The sequence below is a fragment of the Choloepus didactylus genome, chromosome X (genome assembly GCF_015220235.1).
Source record: "Choloepus didactylus isolate mChoDid1 chromosome X, mChoDid1.pri, whole genome shotgun sequence".
Taxonomy (NCBI): domain Eukaryota; kingdom Metazoa; phylum Chordata; class Mammalia; order Pilosa; family Megalonychidae; genus Choloepus; species Choloepus didactylus.
The window spans coordinates 29,913,735-29,934,257 of NC_051334.1; the positions used below are offsets into that span (position 1 = coordinate 29,913,735).

General features: G+C 36.1%; 1 protein-coding gene across 4 annotated transcripts in view; it reads left to right on the top strand.

Moving 5' to 3' along the window:
* The window catches only part of LOC119523529 (glycerol kinase), a 74,637-nt gene that overhangs the window by 29,287 nt on the left and 24,827 nt on the right, over positions 1–20,523 (top strand). For 3 of the 4 annotated variants that reach the window (XM_037822332.1, XM_037822334.1, XM_037822336.1), the window contains 7 exons: positions 12,772–12,848; positions 14,877–15,014; positions 16,606–16,715; positions 17,194–17,260; positions 18,309–18,326; positions 20,026–20,061; positions 20,450–20,517. In XM_037822332.1, the coding sequence (XP_037678260.1) occupies positions 12,772–12,848; positions 14,877–15,014; positions 16,606–16,715; positions 17,194–17,260; positions 18,309–18,326; positions 20,026–20,061; positions 20,450–20,517 (514 nt within the window). The remainder of the gene's footprint in view (positions 1–12,771; positions 12,849–14,876; positions 15,015–16,605; positions 16,716–17,193; positions 17,261–18,308; positions 18,327–20,025; positions 20,062–20,449; positions 20,518–20,523) is intronic. The other variant, XM_037822333.1, reaches the window with a different exon arrangement.

Here is a 20,523-nt window from a genome sequence, read left to right on the forward strand (position 1 = left end):
ATGGTGGAGTGGTAGTTTATCCTGCTCCTCCAAAGGTTGAATCTAAACTTCATTCACATCCTTGCTTCTCTTTTTTTTAAATTAAATTCAGTTTTATTGAGATATATTCACATATCATAGAATCATCTGTAGTGTACCTGTTCATACTACCATCATATTGCTGTGCATTCATCATCCCAATCTATTTTTGAACATTTTCCTTACACCAGAAAGAATAAGAATAGAAATAAAAGTAAAGAACACCCAAACCACCCCCCATCTCATTCTATTTTTCATTTACTTTTTGTCCCCATTTTTCTACTCATCCATCCATACACTGGATAAAGGCAGTGTGATCCACAAGGTTTTCACAATCACACTTTCACCCCTTGTGAGCTACATGGTTATACAATCATCTTCAAGAGTCAAGGCTACTGGGTTGCAGTTTGATAGTTTCAGGTGTTTACTTCTAGCTGTTCCAGTACATTAAAACCTAAAAAGTGTTATCTATATAGTGCGTAAGAATGTCCACCAGAGTGACCTCTCGACTCCATTTGGAATCTCTCAGCCACTGAAACTTGATTTCATTTCATTTTGCATCCCCCTTTTGGTCAAGAAGATGTTCTCAGTCCCACGATGCCGGGTCCAGATTCATCCCTGGAAGTCATATCCTGTGTTTCCAGGGAGATTTGCACCCCTGGGAGTCAGGTCCCATGTAGGGGAGAGGGCAGTGAGTTCACCTGCCAAGTTGGCTTAGCTAGAGAGAGAGGGCCACATCTGTCTTGCTTCTCTTTTTAAAGGCCCTTTCTATTGAAGAAGTTCCAACTTGTAGCTGACCACATGCTTTTAGAGAAGCATTAGAGCAAAGCAGAGTAACTGACAAGGAAATTCAGTCATTTCCATGATCTGTGACATGAATAACAACATCATATTGGTGTCTAACATCATGCAGATCAGTATCAGGATATAACATGGACAGTGAGAATACTGTCAGGTTTTTAAGAATTTTATACAATCTCTTAAGTGTATGAATAACATTTCACCCATATAAATTTAACTAACAGAAAGTTAGAAAATCCCTTTTTTTTCTCATATATCATACAATCATCCATGGTGTACAATCAGTTGTTCACAGCACCATTATATAGTTGTGCATTCATCACCACAATCAATTTTCAATGTAATTTTATTGAAATATATTCACTTACCACATAATCATCCAAAGTGTACAACAATTGTTCACAGTTTTATCATCTAGTTTTGCATTCAGCACCACAATCAATTTTGGAACATTTTCATTACCACACACAAAAAAGAATAAGAATAAAAGTTAAAGTGAAAAAGAACACCCAAAACATCCCATCCCCCCCATCCTTCCCTATTATTCATTTACTTTTTGTCCTCATTTTTCTATTCATCTGTCCATACTGTGTATAAAGGGAGTGGGAGCCACAAAGTTTTCACAATCACACATTCACACAGTGTAAGCTATATAGTTATACAATCATCTTCAAGAATCAAGGCTACTGGGTTGCAGTTCAACAGTTTCAGGTATTTCCTTCTAGCTATTCCAATACACTAAAAACTAAAAAGGGATATCTATATAATGCATAAGAATAACCTCCAGAATGACCTCTTGACTCTATTTGAGATCTCTCAGCCCCTGAAACTTTATTTTGTTTCATTTCGCTTCCCCTTTTTGGTCCAAGAAGGCTTTCTCATTCCCATGATGCCAGGGCCAAGCTCATCCCCACAAGTCATGTCCCACGTTGCTAGGGAGATTTACACCCCTGGGAGTCATGTCTCACATAGCGGGGAAGGCAGTGAGTTTACCTGCAGGGTTGGCTTAGAGAGGCCACATCTGAGCAACAAAAGAAGTTCTCTGGGGTGACTCTTAGGCACAATTTTTAGTAGTCTTAGCCTCTCCCTTGTGGTAACAAACTTTATGGGGGCAAGCCCCAAGATCAAGGGCTTGGCCTTCTAAATTGGTAGACCCCAATGCTTGTGAGAATATCATTAGTTCCCCAGGTGGGGAAATTTAATATTTCTACATTTTCCTTCAGTCCCTCAAGGGGGCTTTGCAAAAACATTTTTATTCTCCACAGTGAAGTTTTTCAACAGCCTGCCTTGCCGGTGGGGGAGGGGCACCAGCTCTGCAGTTTGGAGAGCTTTACTTACAGTTTTTATAATGCAATCTCAGCTGTTACACCCATTCCAAGCTGGTGTACGATGTTTTATAATGCGATCTCAGCTGTTTCACCCATTCCAAGCTGGTGTACGAGGTATGAACAGTCATGGCTGTCCCCCAACAGTTGTTCCAGACTATTTACTAGTTGTTCTGGCTATTTACTAGTAGCTCTAGAGGACTAATTAAATTCCACACCTCTCTATGCCACCATCTTGCCCCACCTCTAGAAAATCCCTTTTAATTTTGATAATGCTTCCCAGACACTTCTCTTGAAGAGCAGACCAACAATCTACATTATTTTAACAGAGTAAACTAAAACTCCAGTTTTGTATGAATATACAGTTTAGCTCTTTAAAATATAAGCAAGTTTATCAAATTTTTGGTCAGCATTGACTATGTCAAACAGAATTCACTTCCACAAATCTTCTACAACTTTCCATATCCATTCAGATCTTGTCTTACATATTAAAACTAGCCATTTTACTTTAAGACAAAACTACACTCCCTTAGACAAGCTTCCACAACTTACCATATTCACCCAGGCTTTGTGGACACATTCTCGAGGACAAAACTACACACCTTTCCTTAACAAAGTACATCATGTATATGTTACATACCCACATACCTTAAGTTACCAAAAAGATCTTTGATGCTATCTTTCAACATCCTACAAAATATTATTTTTAAAATAGTTTGTTAATTTAATTTCATTAAACACAGGCTTACATTTTTCATCTTATATATCTAATAGATATGCTAGCTTATTTTATCAGTAAATAAAAAATAGTTATATTTGTTTTGTTCAAAAATTATCATAACTCACTAATTTGAATCCTACTTTTTCATTTTTTTCTGGTGTGCTTGAATATTAGTCCAATTTGGGTTATAGGTTGCTAATATGGAAGTAACTAAGCTTTCTATTTTCTTTGGGCCTTCTCTATAGAGTGGGTACTGTTTTTCCAATTATATAAATCTGATGTGGAAAATGGGGTATGCACACATATATACAGATCCTCTCGGGCCCCCCTGTTCATCTGCTCTTACAGGCACTTGTTGGAGCTTTTGCTGGTGGCTCTGCCACTGGTTTTAGAGAGCAGCCTTGGCCAAATTGAGTACCCTGGCAGGTATGGGAGGGGGAGACCATTTCTATCTCAGGCTCTTTTACCTCCAGTATAGGGGGATAAGGAGAAGGGGGCGGTAGGGGAGCTTCCTCCTTTCCTGATCTATTGGTCCCTCAGTTATAAGGTGGAGGTGGAGCAGAGGAAGGAGTTAATAAAGGTTCTGTTGGCTCATCCAGATTTGAATAGGGAGGACATTTTCCCTTTCTCCACTAATATGGACTGGAAGCAAGAGCTGAAGTAGATATCCAGACTGAAGCATAGAGTTTAGAAAATGCAGAAAAGAATCTAAGAGAAATATGGGTTAAGGTGTGAATGTCTAGAGTATTTGTAATTGGAGTCCCAAAAGGAAAGGAAAGAGAATGTTGCAAAAGTAATATTTGACAGATAATGGGAGAAAGATCTTAAAAAATGATAAACAATAGATTCAAGAAGTGCTATGATCCCCAGGCAAGATAAATACAAGGAAAACATACATAAACATATGATAGTAAAACTGCTGAAACCTGAGGATAAAGAGACATATTTTAAAGTAGACAGAGGAAAAAGATACATGACTTCAAAAAAAAGCAACACTAAGACTTCCAGCTAATTTCTCAATAGAAACAAAGTAAGTCAGAATACAATGAAAGAAAATGACTTCTACCTAGAAACCTATATCCAGTGAAAGTATACTTATGAAATGAAGCTGAAATAAAGACAAAGGCAAAGACGAACAAAAACCAAGAGAAATCATTCTAAGTAAACCCTCACTAAAGGAAAAATTAGTGTGTTTCAGGCAGAAGGAAAATGTTCTCAGGTGGAAATGTGGCAATGCAGGAAGGAATGCAGAGCCCTTGAAAGAGCAAATATGCAGGTCAATCTAAATGAATTTTGACTGTATGAAACAAGGTATTGTGATGTTTGAAATATACTAAGAATTAAAATGCATGGCAACAGAAGTACATGAAAGGATTTGGGGGTAAATGAGGTTAAATGTCCTTGTATTGCCCAGGATGCATGTTGTAATATCTAGGGCATCCAATAAAAGGAGAGTAAAATAATGTATAATTAACAAGCTTATAAATGCAAAAAAAAAATGGAATGATTAAAAACAAAGAAGGAAAGAAAAAGAAACATGAAACAACGAGGAAGGAGAAACAAAGCATTTAAATCCAAATATGTAAGTAAATATATTTAAAAGGGGTGAGGTTTGACACTGCATAAAATCTAGCAAAGGAGTCCATTGAAACTGCTAGTGAATTGATGGGATCGGTGTCATGAGAAGGCAGAGGAGTATAAAGAGATTGTTTGAAATGTAGATTTAAAAGTTCAATAACATAGAGAGGATAGTCTCAACTTATTGTACATAAATTTACCGTAGGAATGAATGTAAAGTTAATTCAACAAAAGTTGAGGTGCCCTTCTATGTGCCAGGTTCTGTGATGACCCATAGGCATGTAATGGCAAACCAGACAGGCATGGTGCTTGCCTTCTTGACACAGAAGGCTAAGGATAGGCATTTGGAGGCTAGAAGGAAAAAGAGGAATTAAAAAAGGAGAGAGCAAGGAAGAGAAGCCACTAAGTAATGAGAAGGATAAAACCTCTAGTTTTATTTCATCTGGGAAAGCACTAAGGTTTCATATCTCCATATCAACATAGTATTAAATTGTTAGCAGCTTTATCTTGAAACAACCCAAGGTGGGACTGATGGAAGCAAAATCAGATTTTCAAATGTATTTGTCCTTTTTTTTTATTAAATTCAGTTTTATTGAGATATATTCACATACCATACAGTCATCCATAGTGTACAATCTACTGTTCATAGTACCATCATATTGTTGTGCATTCATCATGCCGATCTATTTTTGAACATTTTCCTTACACCAGAAAGAATAAGAATAAAAAACAAAAGTAAAAAAGAACACCCAAATCACCCCCCATCCCATCCTATTTTTTATTTACTTTTTGTCCCCATTTTTCTACTCATCCATCCATACACTGGATAAAGGCAGTGCGATCCACAAAGTTTTCACAATCACACCATTACCCCTTGTAAGCTACATGGTTATACAGTCATCTTCAAGAGTCAAGGCTACTGGGTTGCAGTTTGATATTTCAGGTATTTACGTCTAGCTATTCCAATACATTAAAACCTAAAAGGTGTTATCTATATAGTGCATAAGAATGTCCACCAGAGTGATCTCTCGACTCCATTTGAAATCTCTCAGCCAGTGAAACTATTTTGTTTCATTTCGCATCCCCCTTTTGGTCAAGAAGATGTTCTCAACCGCATGATGTTGGGTCCAGATTCATCCCCAGGAGTCATATCCTGCGTTGCCAGGGAGATTTACACCCCTGGGAATCAGATTCCACCTAGAGGGGAGGGCAGTAAGTTCACCTGCCAAGTTGGCTTAGCTAGAGAGAGAGGGCCATATCTGAGTAACAGAGGCACTCGGGGAGACTCTTAGGCACAATTATAAGCAGGTTTAGCCTCTCCTTTGCAGTAAAGAGCTTCATAAGGGCAAGCCCCAAGATAGAGTGCTTGGCATACCAAACCGTTAGTCCTCAGTGTTTGTGAGAACATCAGCAACAATACAGGTGAGGAAGTCCAACACTTTTGCATTTTCCCCCCGGCTCCTCAGGGGGACCCTGCACATATATTTTTATTCTCTGCCCAAATTATTTTGGGATGTGTTGCTATTTCACACTAACCTACACATATATTTGTCTTTGAGCTTCTTTTTCTTTGTTTATATTCTAGTCTCTTGGTTTTATAGTTTTTTCTCTTTGTATGTTTTCTGTCCCTTTCTCTTATAAATCTTTCACTCTAGACGTGTCCTCTTCATTTCTCTCTTTACTTACTAAAGCAGTATTTGTGACAGATAAGCAGATGAGAGGAGCAGTTTATATTTCTCTTTTCAAAAAAATTACCTTTTATGTGGCCTTTTTTATGGCTGAGGGGTCCTTGATAAGTTAATGCTTCCAGTACAGTAGCAGAAAACCAAGATGGGGGAATTTCAAGGTACTATTGATGAACATGGCATAGACTTGATGACGAAGGTGAAGACTGAAAAAAGGCTGTTTGTTCTTCCTTGCAATAAAGGTGTAGTTTTTTAAGTGATGCAATTATGAGCATAGGAAAAAGTTTAAATGAGTCTATTGAGGCACAAATGGCCTATTTTGGAAGTGCCATGTATTTTTAGGATTTGTGTGTTAATTCTGTGATTATCAAGGTAACAACTGATGTCATTATATATAATGAAGTGTCACTTTTCATCACTGCCTCCCAGCCACTCTACCGTGATGCAGCCATTTACTATGATGACCTCACTGGCAGACCATGGGGACTTTGTGGCCCCGGATCTGAAGCAGGCCTTTGGCTTCTCTCACCTCTCTTTAGTTATCCTTCTCCCTTCTACTTCTCTCCCTCTTAGCATTATCTTCATCAATAGTTTTCAAAGGTTTCCCTCCACCCACCCATTTCTCTGGCCTTTTCCTTCCCAAACTGCTTTTGTTAGTGGTCTGCATACCTTGCTGTCTTCTAAGTATTATTGAAAAAATTTTGGGTTTACAAATAAACCCCAGACTAACATGACAAAGAAGCACAAAAATACACAAGTAGTTCAAATGTGGATGCTATCAGTGAAGTGTTCAGGTCTAAGATGATCCAAGTGTTTCCCATTGGCTGGGTTTTGTCACTCACCACTGCAGTTGATTGGCATGCATGGCAAACCTAGTGCTATGTAAACCTCATTCTGCTAGCTTTCGTAATTCATCATTTACTAAAAAGTAAATATCATTCATGGTAAGGACTAATATCTAGGAAGAAAGGCACCACTGATTTAAGACTTTATGTATTACAGAAGAGCACACACAAGATCATTCATTTCTTCCTTGAAAACTTTTTTCTTTATTCAAATAGTACTGCAAACATTTTTTTAGGTTTGGTTTAAAGATCCCTGTGGTACAGGGTGTTGCAGTTTGAAACATTGGTCATCCTCTTTGCCTATATATGGGTTAACTCTGGGCTAATAATTAAATCTATTTAATCACCTGTTGAGATCTGATGGACTCATGGGCTCAATTCTGAAACCTGGCTATGTTTCAAAGTTATCAGCATGAAAGAAAACCATAGGAGGCAAACTACCTAAAACTCCTAAGCGCACTTGGTCTTAAACAGTAAAAGTGTGGTTTTTGTTTTGTTATTATCATTTTATTTTGCTTTGGGGGGAAACGGATTTTTTTTCTAACTTTTTAAACTTTTTTTTAAAACTTTTCTAAGAACCAGAATATATAGTTTTATCAAGATCCAGTTATTTTTCAGTATTTCAAGTCTTTACCTGGTTCTTGGAAAGCCTTTACATCTCCTTTGTCCTGGGTGAAAAATACTGCCTCATTTTGCAATGATCAAGTTTTTTGATTCTGACCAATTTAATTTAAATAAAGAAACTGAATTAGATTTCAATTTTGAGGTCTCTGATGTTTAATAGTTCTTTTTATACTATCTAAGACTATACTTACATCATAGAGGTTGAATTCTGGATTCAGACTCTGGTTCAAATCCTGACTTTTCCACTTACTCCCATGCTTAGCTTGTTTTCTGGAGAAACCAGGGAAATTAAAAGCATGTATTTCATAGGCTCAAGGTGAAGATCAATGAGTTAATACATGTAGGGTACTTAAAACAGCGCCTGGCAGACATAAGCTCTTAAGTAAATGTTGGCCATGACCACCATTCTGAATTGGCTGAATTAGTCTTTTTAATCCAGGAATGCAGATGAAATGATTGGTTTACACATGACAGGTATCTCTAGAGGAGATGCAGATCCAACCTGCAGTCACACACACTCATGTAGGCCATTGGCAGTTTTGCATTAATACGCTGAAAGCTGAAATAGGTTGCAACCTCAACATTTTGGCATATATGAAAGAGGAAATAGATTTCAACTCACCCCCACCCTTACTTTCTGCTTTTCTTTTGGCCCCACCTGATTTCAGAAAATGTCATCAGGTGAGTAGCAATCATACTATCTTTTCCTTCTTGCAAATGACATCTTGCCCAGCCTGCTTAATTGATAGATTAACTTTTAGCAAGTGGTAACATATAGTGATTAGATCTGTTTTGCTATTATTATGTCTCTAGTGGGGAATACAGCCCAGTAACACTTTGTATAACTGTTAGCAGTCCTTACTTAGGGTACGTTCCATAATTTGGAGCTTCACTTCATCTCACTTCCTGTCACTTCACAAACTCCTCATAACGGACCATCTCAGAGGAGATTTATTATTTGCCTTCAGTTTCTAAATCAACTGGAAATAATTTAGATTATCTCTAGTGTTTTAAAACTTCATTTCTTAGATACTTTTTCCTTATTATGACTATCAAAAATTATGCAAATTTGTGAGATTTTGTTATTCTAAAAATAATTTCTTCTTCCATACCATTACTACACCACTAAATTAATCCTGGTCCACGGGGATTGAGGCTATGGCATTTCTCTTCACTCTTAAAACTTATTTTCCCCAAAATAAACTAAATCTGCCAGACATAGTTTAGATGTGACTTTATTTTCTACAAATGGAAGTTTCATATCATATCCAAGTTGTTTTCTTTTAACCTATTTTTTTGACTGTCTGTACCATTTAAATACAATTTACTTGGTTTAGATAAGGGTCATGTCTTCTAGAGACAGCTATAAGTGTTCTAGACTCCATAGCATCCATTTACCTTTTTTTTTTTTAGCTAATCTCTTTGGAACTTAGTCCTGGTCCCTCTAAGCATGCTCTCTCTGTGTGTGTCTGTGTGTGTAGGTAGCCTTTACGTCCTGTCACCCTACTAAAGAAGTGCTTTCTTAGCGTTGCGCCTTCCCAAAGCAGCCCTTTCATGTCTTATTGCAAATGACCACAACAGAGTGTGGCATGCTCCTTAGCACTCCTTTCTAACATAGTTATATAACTCTAGGAATGTGCTCCCACAGTACAACACCCTTTATTCAAATGTAGTGGTTGGGTGAACAGTTGATAACCAAGTGAGCTACTCTTTTAACTAGAACACATAGAAGTCACCATGTAGGGAAGAGTCATCCTGAAAAAGAAGCAAGTAGTTACCTGATCTTTATCCAAATAGAAATGCTATTGAATCAGAGTCTCAGTCTGAACTTCCTTGGTCCCCCTTCTACCCCATGACTCCTGCTTTTCTTTTTCAACCCTCACATGTGGAAAACTACCTTAATTCGTTCCATTCTGAAGAACTTGCCCAAGTGATCAGCCATTTCCTAAGTGGTGAACAAGACAACATAGACCTTGAATCTGGCCATCTCTTGCTTGAAATGCCATTATTTCTCCTAATGCTCTAGCTGCTCTAGTTTCTCCTGACCCTTCTGCTCCAGTTGCCGTTGTTCGCTCTGGCTCTTCAGTTCCAGCTGCTGGTACTTCCTCAGGTATTGGTGCTCTGACTATTGCTCACTTCTCAGTCTTCCAACTCAGAGACGCTGGGAAAAATTGACCACTGATGCTGAATCAGGACCTGTCACGTCTTTTGATTACTCTCAGAAATTACCTACACAAGCAGTTTAGTCTTCCAGCTTGGGGTCTTCTCTTCAGCTTTTGGTCTCTTATTATACAAATCTAATTCTACCATCTTACCTCCTTTAATGAGTTTTCTAATTTTTTTTTTGTTTTTAATTCAATTAATTTTAAGCATTTATCAATTGTTTGGTAAATGTACCAGCCACTGACATTTTCCCCTTGGGCAGTTATACTAATTCATTCCCTATATTTTAATTGCCTTAAAATCTGGCTATAAAAACGAAGTAACTATTATGACAGCCTTCTTTGACCATGGAATAATGGAAGGAGAGGGAATTTAGATGTCATCTAGTCCAAGCTCCTTATTTTTCATTTAGAAAATCTAGTCCAAGAGTGGTAAAATGACCTGCTTAAGCTGCATAGCTTGTTGGTGGCAAAGCCAAATGTAGAACTTGGGTCTCATTTCACATTCAGTGTTTTGATTCTTTTTGGTGAAGGGTTAGCTCTGTGGATACTACTATTGTCAGTCATAATTGCAAGCTTTCAAGTGACGGGTAAAGAGCCCAGTTACCTAAGGGGTCCTTATTTTTAAATGATTGATTGGAACAAAACTAGTATCCTAAAGAACATGCACTAGAAAAGAGGTTCTCAACCTTTAGTATAATACTGAATAACCCGGGATACTTTTAACAAAAGTATAGTGGCTCAGGCCCTGCCTAGAGCTACAGTCAGAATCCTGGAAGGGAAAGGCCTGGTTTCAGAGTTTTTCAGGTGGTTCTGGTATGCTTTCTGGGTAACAGCCACTGCCCTGGTGACTAGTAGTGTTTCTGAAAGTGGGGCACCTATTTAAAGGGCAAATTTCTGGGTCCCATCCCCAGACCTACTATCCCGGAATTTCTGGGGATGGGGTCCATCTTTAAGCTCCTTAATGATTGTTCTATTCATTGAAATGTGGAAAAACACTAGTCTGGAAGTCTTAAGACATTAAACATAAAGTCTAGACAGAGACTTTCAAATGTAATTTTAAGAAATATATTTTACATCATGATTCAGGACACCCACATAACTTAAACAAAAGTTTCACAAATCAATACTTACTGAATCCAGTAAATTCTGACATTTTCTGTTTGAATACATTCTGTTTCATTTTTAAGCAGGTAATTGAACCTCACTAAATTGATTGTAAAGATATAACCCTCTGTAGTTAGAGGGAGATTGAGATGTGCTAGTTAATTCCATCGCAGGAATAAGAGACTTTTCTCTCTCATTCCTCTACTTTTTCCAGTTACTCCTTAAGCCATTAACACCTCCTGGGGTTCTTTGTTCCCTGGACATGGGAGAGGAGATCTTGCCAAATCACAGTGCTTTCAATTGCAGGTAATGGAAAACTCAACCACAACTGAATGGTGCCAGTGATCCAAGGGTAGCTCAGTTCAAGTGTTGTTTGGTTCCAGGTTCAGAGGGCATCATCTGGCTCTCCCTCAACTTTGTCTTTTCTGGGATGGCTCTAGATTCAGATGTGGCAGATTCGGTTCTCCCTTATGAAGGAAGCCGGTTCAAGCCCCACATTGCCAAGCTCTGCTCTCTCCTGAACCGATCTCTATGGTCAGGACCCCATACTAGGGCTGGAGGTTGGGTCAAATCTCCAGCAAACCACATGGCTGAGAATGAAGGAGGGGTGATTTTCTAAAGAGAATTTGAGATACTCTTCCCAGAAGCAGGAGGAATGGATGCAAATGCAGACATCATCTATAGGACATATGTTTTTATGCTCCTCCTCTTTTTCCTATTTCCTTTGTTGTGATAAGACTTTTCTTGCTGCTTTTCACACCTATAAAGCCAGTAGAGTGTCCTGAAGTCCCAGATTTAAATCTCATGGGAAGTAGCCACTTTCAAATTCAAGCACAGACAGTCCTCAAGGGAAATGACAGTTTAAATAATTAGAGAGAATTGATTAAAATTCGCTATAAGAAATAACTGGTTTTTAAATTAAGAGAAGATAGAAGAATATTATAGTTAAGAATGAACCAAATGAGACAATAACTGCCAGCATTCACATGTGTAGTGGGCAAGCTTGTGTTATATTCCTTAGAGTCCTTTAAATAGACTACAGGCCTGAGTCTTTTCAGGAGGCATCTGAGCACACTCAGTGTCCTAAAAATATCAAATGATCACAAATAGATTAAAAAGAATAAAAGTTAAGTAGAAACCTTAAATCCAACAAATAAAGCTCAGGATGATCCTATCAGTTACCTTTTACAATTGCTTTCTGTACTATTTAATGCCTTCGCTTTCTCAAGCCTTCTGTCATGAAGCAAAACAGAAATACTCTCTACACCAGGACCAGAAAGTGAACAGTAGTTATTTAGTAAAAACTAATGTTGATCTGTTAAAATTGAGATTGTTTTACAATCCAGTATGGAGAAAGAATGGTGACGTTTAAATAATTCCTTTTATAATTCAGAGCTCTAGCATATTTGAAATTTTTTAATGTAAATAAGCACTGCATACATGAAAGACTGAATCTTGTTTTTTTGCCCTCAATAATAGTATCTGGTTGTCTGCATTGTCTTTGTCAAAAATTGCTCCCAATTTTTCTAAGATAGGCTCTTTACACATAGTACAGTGATCCTAAGCTGTTCATTCTCCACTGGTATGTTTAGAAAATCCATACCCTAACCATTTTTTCTTAAACTTTTTCTTTGAAAAGGATACAGAATAAGTGCCCTAAGGTTTGTATTATTCTCCTAACTTGGCCTGTAATTTTGCATAAAATCTTTAAATTCTCCCTTATAAATTTATTCTTCTAACAATATGCCCATTCATTTCTAATGTTCTAATTTCTGTCTTTTGAAAGCTTTAGCATTTTAATTGCTTATGAAAACTAATCAGTCTCCTGTCCTTGATGGTGATTTCATTAAGTTCTGATTTTATTATTAAGTTTTTTCATATATATCATTATGTTTTGATTTGTAGTGTGGCTTGATCTAAGAACCCAGTCTACCGTTGAGACTCTTAGTAAAAGAATTCCAGGAAATAATAACTTTGTCAAGGTAAGAGATGTCTTCAAAAATATACTATAAGAATGCTTTTTAAAAAAAAAGTTTACAGACATCACCAGAAGGTGTATTTGGGCCTTACATTTTATTGTATAATAGCTATTTGATTCAATTTATAGAATATTCCTCCACAGATAATTGAGACCAACTCAAGTCTTTACCGTTCTGTCTTTCTGCCCTTTGAGGGATGAGAGCAATAATCAAAGGGTAATAGGCTGGAGGGGATCATAATGTGTCCCAGTGGTTTAAGCCATACTCCCCAAAGGGGGTCTTTGGGTAATTCAGTCATGCTTTCCAAATCCATCCCTATTCTTTTCTACTGCTCACTAGAGAAAGTGCTTTGTGCTTTTGAGTTTTTAGGCATCTGGATTCAGGGAAAGAGAAAGTAGAAGAAGCACTAGCCCTTTATTGAACTCCTCTTCCACTTTCTTCAAATGAAGAAGGTTAATGAAAATGGTCTAATTTCAGTTCTTATATCTCTTCAGATAAATGAAGGGTGTGAGAATTTTTGAAATAGTCAAGGCAATTTTGTTAGCAAGGTCAAGGTCAAGGTCAAAATCTTCTAGTGTCCAAAAGGAAGTTCCCTTATTCTGTGTTTTGGTTTATCCCCCTTTTTGTTTGTCAGTAGTACTTTTATGACATTTTCTTTGGCTCTTGTTTCTGAAACTAGTGTTCAAAATCCATTAATTGCAGCAGTCAAACCAACCTTTCCCTACCCTTCCCAGCCCCAAATAATGTCAGGCTGGTCCTGAATAAACACTTCCCTATTTCCTGTTCTGCTCTCTTTGTCACTCTGCTCTCTCTCCACTCCCATCTCTAGCTACACTCTGCTGTAAGAGTGCATATTTTTGTCTCTGATGCCATTTTAGACCACTTTTACACTTTCTACCCAAATCATGGAAACAAATCATTTACTACCCCACTATTGCCTTTGTGGGATCCTCCTAGATCATCTTGTGGGAAGACCCTTGATCCTTTAAATCAAATGAGAATATTCTCATAAATTATTCCCTTTCATCATTTCTAAGCATTGGTTCTTTTTTCCTAGAAAGCCAGAAAACCTACACTTAAATTCTTAACTTATAGGTTCCATTAATGTGTTAAATCCTTTGGTTCGAGTTTTCTAAGAAAGCATACCCATATAAGATGAGGAAAAAGAATATAATTTTCTGTAGTTAGGTGATAAATAAGGAGAATACGGTCAGGGGAAGAGAAAGATAGTTGCATTGTCTTTATGTTCATATCTTCTTGGCCAGTATTATTTTCTTAGCCAGTATTAGCTTTAATCAGCCTTTATTAATTCATTATTTTTTAGTACATTATACTGATAAGAGGTGGGCCTTATCCATTCTCAGGAAAGATTGAAAAGTTCATATGTGTTCCATTTTTTACCCTTTAAGGTTTATTCAGTCCACCCTCCCTCTGTTCATTGTATTCACTGAATTTAGGCAACAGCTTTCTTACATAGATCAACTCTGTTACTTTCATCTGGTGTGTCTCTGAGGTCTACTTTAGTCCCCAGTCATTTGATATCACTTATGTTATTTAAATATATATATATATATAGGTGGTTGTTAAATCTTATGTGTTTTAAAACATAAAATTTTCTGATTATGTTCATTAGTTTATGATTTGAGTAACTCTGATTTTCAGTAGTTTAAATATTACTTTTTCTGGAATATAAAATCAAAAGCAAGGTTTTAGACTAGGTTATATGTGTAATATTTACTTTATCACAAAAGTTAACAGCAAGGTTTTCACTGTCTAGGTTACAGGGCATTATGTCATTTAATTTTCTCTTTACCTTGCTATGTGGATGATCTTTGAACTGTAAACGTAGCAACCTGATCTTTGTTCATCAGCATGCTTTCCTGGACCATAAGATAAGTATTTTTATCCATAATACAGCATGATTGCCTTTAGGGCCACTGAATGTTTTGTGATTTGTTGAGGTTTGGGGTTTGGTGGTTTTATTTTAAACTGTTCTAAATCTGACAGGCTAACTAAATTTCATTGTTTTAGTCTAAGACGGGCCTTCCACTTAGCACTTACTTCAGTGCAGTGAAACTTCGTTGGCTCCTTGACAATGTGAGAACAGTTCAAAAGGCTGTTGAAGAAGACAGAGCTCTTTTTGGGACCATTGATTCATGGCTTATTTGGGTACGTTTAATTGTTGTGTGGAGAATTGTTGCAGAAATTTTTTTTAGACTGCCATTTCTTAGAATAAATAACATGATAAAACACCTAAGATACCTAAGAATATCTTTATCATTCACTTCCAACATTACACAGCTGTCTCTTGTATAATCAAGCCACACTATAAACCTAAATCACAGTGGAAATTTCTATTATGTACTCTTTTTGCCTGAACTGAATCATGGCTGAGTAGAAACTAACACTTCAGACATTTCTCAGATATATCTTAAAAGTGCATGTTCTGTGGTTCTCTCTATCTCTCTCTCTTATTCTCTGGGATTTTGATGGTGGACATTTTCAAATATACCCAAAAGAAGAGGGAGTAATGTAATGAACCTCTACAGTAGTGAGTAGCTATAGCAATCATCAACATATGGCCAATCTTGTTTTAACTACACTCACATACTCATTCTCCCCACAGATAATTTTAAAGCAAACCCCAGACATATAATCTCATTTGTATGCTGTATCTTTCTCAACATTCAAAGGAGCTTCAAAAGAGTAATGTCCCTATTCTCATTTGCTGGATCCCCAGAGCAGATCTTTCAGAAGCACTATCAAAAAGAAGCACCTTCTTTACCCTCCCCTGTGTTTGGCCAGAGCAGGTTGTGATTGTGCTCATGGCCTGCGGTCTTCACATGTTTCAGTTATAGTTGCATGAGTAGCTCTGACAGCTGCCTGGTACCAGAGTCAGGGAGGGTGTGGAAAGTGTGAGCTGCACGAGACTTTGAGGGAGCACATTTTGGGAGTATCTGAAGTGATGTTGTTTATCCACCTGTGTTCTTTTTTTTTTTAAAAAAAAAAAAAACCTCTTATTACTTCTACATAAAGGAAAACAGCAGTGCTTCCAGTTCAGGCACAAGGGTGTTAACATTCAAGAGTTTAAAACTCTGCTTTCAGGATATATGTATGTTTGGGTCAGTGCAGTCACAGCCAACACAGTCCAATGAGAATTTTTATTTAAAAACAAACAACACAACAGGATCCTGTCAGATCCCTAAGAAGATGTTTCCATTTATTTCACCTTGCCGAATTTAATAAGACCCTGTGCATTTTCCAAAGATAAGAGGATGAAAACAAAACTTCTTTTAATTTAACCATCAGTTATCTGAAACTGCTATAATAAAGTAGCTACTAGTCACATGAAGCTATTGAGCACTTGAAACAAGGCTAGTCTAATGTACTGTAGGTATAAAATACATACTGGATTTCAAAGACTTAGTATTAAGGAAAAGGTAAAATGTCTCAATAATTTTTTATATCTATTACATAGTTGAAATGATGAAATTTTGGAAATATTGGTTTACATAAAATATAGCATTGTTAAAATTAATTTTACCCATTTCTTTATACCTTTTTAATGTAGGGATGCAGGTAGGTATGTAGGTGGCTCACCTTATAGATCTAGTGCACATTGCTGAAAGCTAGAAATTAAATAATTGAAATCTTTCATTCTCCTGCTCTATATGAACTGCTGCTAGCTATGAACCTTAATAAAATGTAAATTAAATTGCAAAGAAGTAAAAATTTTGCATGTCCTTTTTATTCCATCTAGAGTTTGACAGGAGGAATCAATGGAGGTGTCCATTGTACGGATGTAACAAATGCAAGTAGGACGATGCTTTTCAATATTCATTCTTTGGAATGGGATAAAGAGCTCTGCGAGTGAGTTGTGTTTTGCCATAAGTATAGTTTTCCAAATATGCTGCCTTTTTACAACCAAAATCTTACTATTTTCAGATAGTGGAGTACCAACAGTTAATTGTTGATATTTCAACTACAGCATACTAGTCTATATTGTGTGTTTTTGTAGGAGACAATTATTGCGTATATGATAAACAGGCCAAATTAATTAATTGTTTTTATTATTCTTCAAGAGAGTTTAGATTCCTTTAAGAAAAGTACTTCAGTTTCTAGGAGCTTTTTAATTTTTGTTGATTTGTTTGTATGAAGTTAGAATGTTAAATATCTAACCATACAACTCTGTTCTGTTTGCTTATTTATTCATTACGATTTATCTCTGTACTCATATACATCCATTTTCTAATTTTTGTTTACATTTTTTGACTTTCAACCACATAAATGATTCCAGATATTTTTTAAAAGAGTATTAGACACACAATGGTAACTTTTTATTTTTCAGATTTTTTGGAATTCCAATGGAGATTCTTCCAAACGTCCGGAGTTCTTCTGAGATCTATGGCCTAATGGTAAAAAACAAACCCAAACTAAACAAAAACACTTATTTTTTCTTTAATTTTTTTTAAAAAAAACTTTACTGTTAAGAATTCAAAAGTCAAATGTATTATGTTCTGTAGTTTATGAGATTTGTGACTTTTCTGTCAATATTAGTAGTATGTAAAATAAGAATTAGTATTTTTGAGGTAGTTTTATGAGAAATAAAAATCTGGTCCTTTTTACCAATTGAAATATATATTTTAGAAACTAATTGTCTTTGAGTATTATTGTTTTTAAAGTATTTATAGGGTAATCGAATTAACTACAGAGAGTTGCATAGGATGTTTATGACAGTTTATTCTTATAATCCAAAAAAACTTTAGTAATTGTGACAGATGTTTTTAATTTATAGGAGGGACTCTTCACATTTTAGTGGTACTTTTTCCTGTTGAATCTCTTTTAATGGCCAAGCCATATTAGATCCTTTGTCAGCCTGAGAAGAACTTCAGCAAAGAAACTGAGAGCAAAGAGTCTGTTTCTGATTTGTATGCTTAGCATCATTGAGTATCCCTGATTAAACATCAGGAATCAAAAACTTCCAGGAGGATTGAGCTGGCATTTGAGCACAAAAATCTGGAATTCATGATAATATAAGTATTAGTGTACTTATTTAAGTATACTTGTAAGTATAAACAAGAATAAATATAAGATAAATTTCAAAAAATATTGTTTAGACAATGCATGAAAAATGTTAGAAACTCTACTTACAGAGGTAGTAGTAATAGAGTTGAACACTAAGTGCTCTGAATACAGCTTCAGCAAGAATTTTTAAATATTTCATATTTAATAAAGCTTTTTAAGGCAAAATGGAATTTTTTAAGGGAAGCATAGTCACTGCTTAACTACAATAAAAGGACTTCGTTAATTTTATAATTTTCAAGAAACTAACTTGGGTCAGGGGAAGAAACTAATCTTAAGTAATTTCAGAGGATGGTTGAAGAAACATTTAACTGGACTAGTTTTCTCTTGCATTTAAAATATTGTGCTTCTGTCCCCTTTTTTCCCCCTTGCTGACTATAGAAAATCTCTCATAGCCTGGTGAGTAGGTTGTCCACCAATTATGCTATCCAATCATTTGGAAAAGATACAGTGCATTTCCATTTATTTTTGACAAGGATAAATCCATTCACTTAACAGGTATATCTAGAATTTCCATGATACTTCAAATGACTATAAGCTCTAGTCAGGTTTTAATTATTAAAAACAACAACAACATAATCTCGTGTGTTTGACTTTTCTATAAGACTGAGTGATGTTTCTAAAATACAAAACTAAAGTAGTTTCCTAGAATCAGAAATTCTGATGTTCCCCATTACAAAGTACAGCTGTGATGTGCTTTGGGCTTTAGCATAATAGAGAAATTCGATTTTTAAATGTCCTAAACGTCTAAATGATATCTTGGCCAACCATGCAGACCAGTTAGTTGGAAACGCACTGTCACTTTTTCTGCATGCTTCACCAGAGGATGCTCCCAGGAATCCTCCAGAGGTCCAAAAGAAAAAGGAACACTTTATGAGCCTGAAAACATGTAGTAGATCCTGCTGATAGTGCGATAAATTTCAAAAGTATAAGCAAAGATTTTTTTAGTATTCTGTATGAATATTCTAAGAAACTATCATGGTTTCCTACTGATACAATTTTAAGCCTTTTTTTAATTCAGGTTCACATTTTCAAAGAATATTTATAGTAAATAAAAATAGCAGGTCTTACATTAACCAGAAAGCATGAAAGAATTTTTTTTTAAAAATACCAGCTATCTACAAGTTTTTTTCTTTTGTAAAGGGTATGCACATATACCCACTTATTTCATTCTCATCATAGCCATGTGAGGTGGATTTTATTCTTACCCTCAATTTAACAGATAGAGAGCCTGAGGCTTCCAGAAGCCAGAAGAGTTGCTCACAAGTGGCAGACTGGGGAGTCATTCCAAAGCTTTTTGTTTGGTGTTCTTTCTAGAACATCATATATACTTCAAGGATCATATATTCCTTTCCCCTTTTTTACATGATATCGGTAAATGCTGTCTTGTGTTTGTGTATGTTTAAAATTTTAAGTTTAGTAAAGTACCCAATCAGACACTGATATCTTATTTTTCTTCCTAGTTTACTGGTCATATTTGATCAAATTAAAAGCCACTATTCCTAATATAAGATAACTCTTGCTTAGCCAAATGTGAAGAATATTGTTTGCTATGAACAAATAATATCCAATACCTGAACATTCTTGTTTCTTAAGAGCAGTTTAGGTAGAAGGAAGAGTTGGTAAAATAGAGCCTTCCAAAAGAAATGTATTACATGCTAGATTGATAGCTATTATGTTTATTTTAGAGGACGTGTTAGTCATTTCTTAATCATAGCAATAATAACAAAGTGCTAATGGACTTGTGATCTTTGTAACCCAGCTCCTAGTTTACAGATAAACAAGTTGAGGCTTAGATGGGTTTCAGTGGCATACTTAGTAGGTTACCACCAATAGCTGAACCAGAAGTTGAGCCTAGTTCTCCTGACTTTGAGTCCACTGTTCTCATGTTATTTGTACAATGCCATGTCTCTTGTCATTCTAGGAATACTTCTAGCATCTGTCTCTGTACCACTTATTTAGTTGAAACACTTGCTTTGTCTTGTCTGCCCACATGCCAGAGCATGTTTGCTATTTGTGTTCTTTCCTTTTATAGTTATGTTATAAAGCCAAAAGTTTGTGATTATTCATAATCCTTTTTTTTTAAATTTTTTATTAGAAAGCCGGGGCTTTGGAAGGTGTGCCAATATCTGGGGTAAGTTTTCATCATCAAACATCTCCCTGCCACCCACCCCCAAATGACCTTCCATGTTTTGGCTTTCCTTCTATATCTTAGCTAATTCCTAAACTATAAGAAACAGGAGCAGAAAAATTGGCTAATTCTTGTTATGATGTAGTGTGGGCCATTGAAACCCTTTTGAAGAAATTGATGCATTTTTTTTTCTAACTCTCCCTTCTTATATCTCGTATCTTATACGGATATTAACAAATGAGAAAATGGTCACATGGAGAAAATACAAGAAACATAGATAACTTATTCCTTGATAAATAAAAAAGGGAAATGAAATCCCATGGCTATTCTAAATAGGGAATTAATAATACTGTTTTAATTGGTGTTTTTAATTGTAATTTTATCCTTTCAGTGTTTGGGGGACCAGTCTGCTGCATTAGTGGGACAAATGTGCTTCCAGGATGGACAAGCCAAAAATACGTGAGT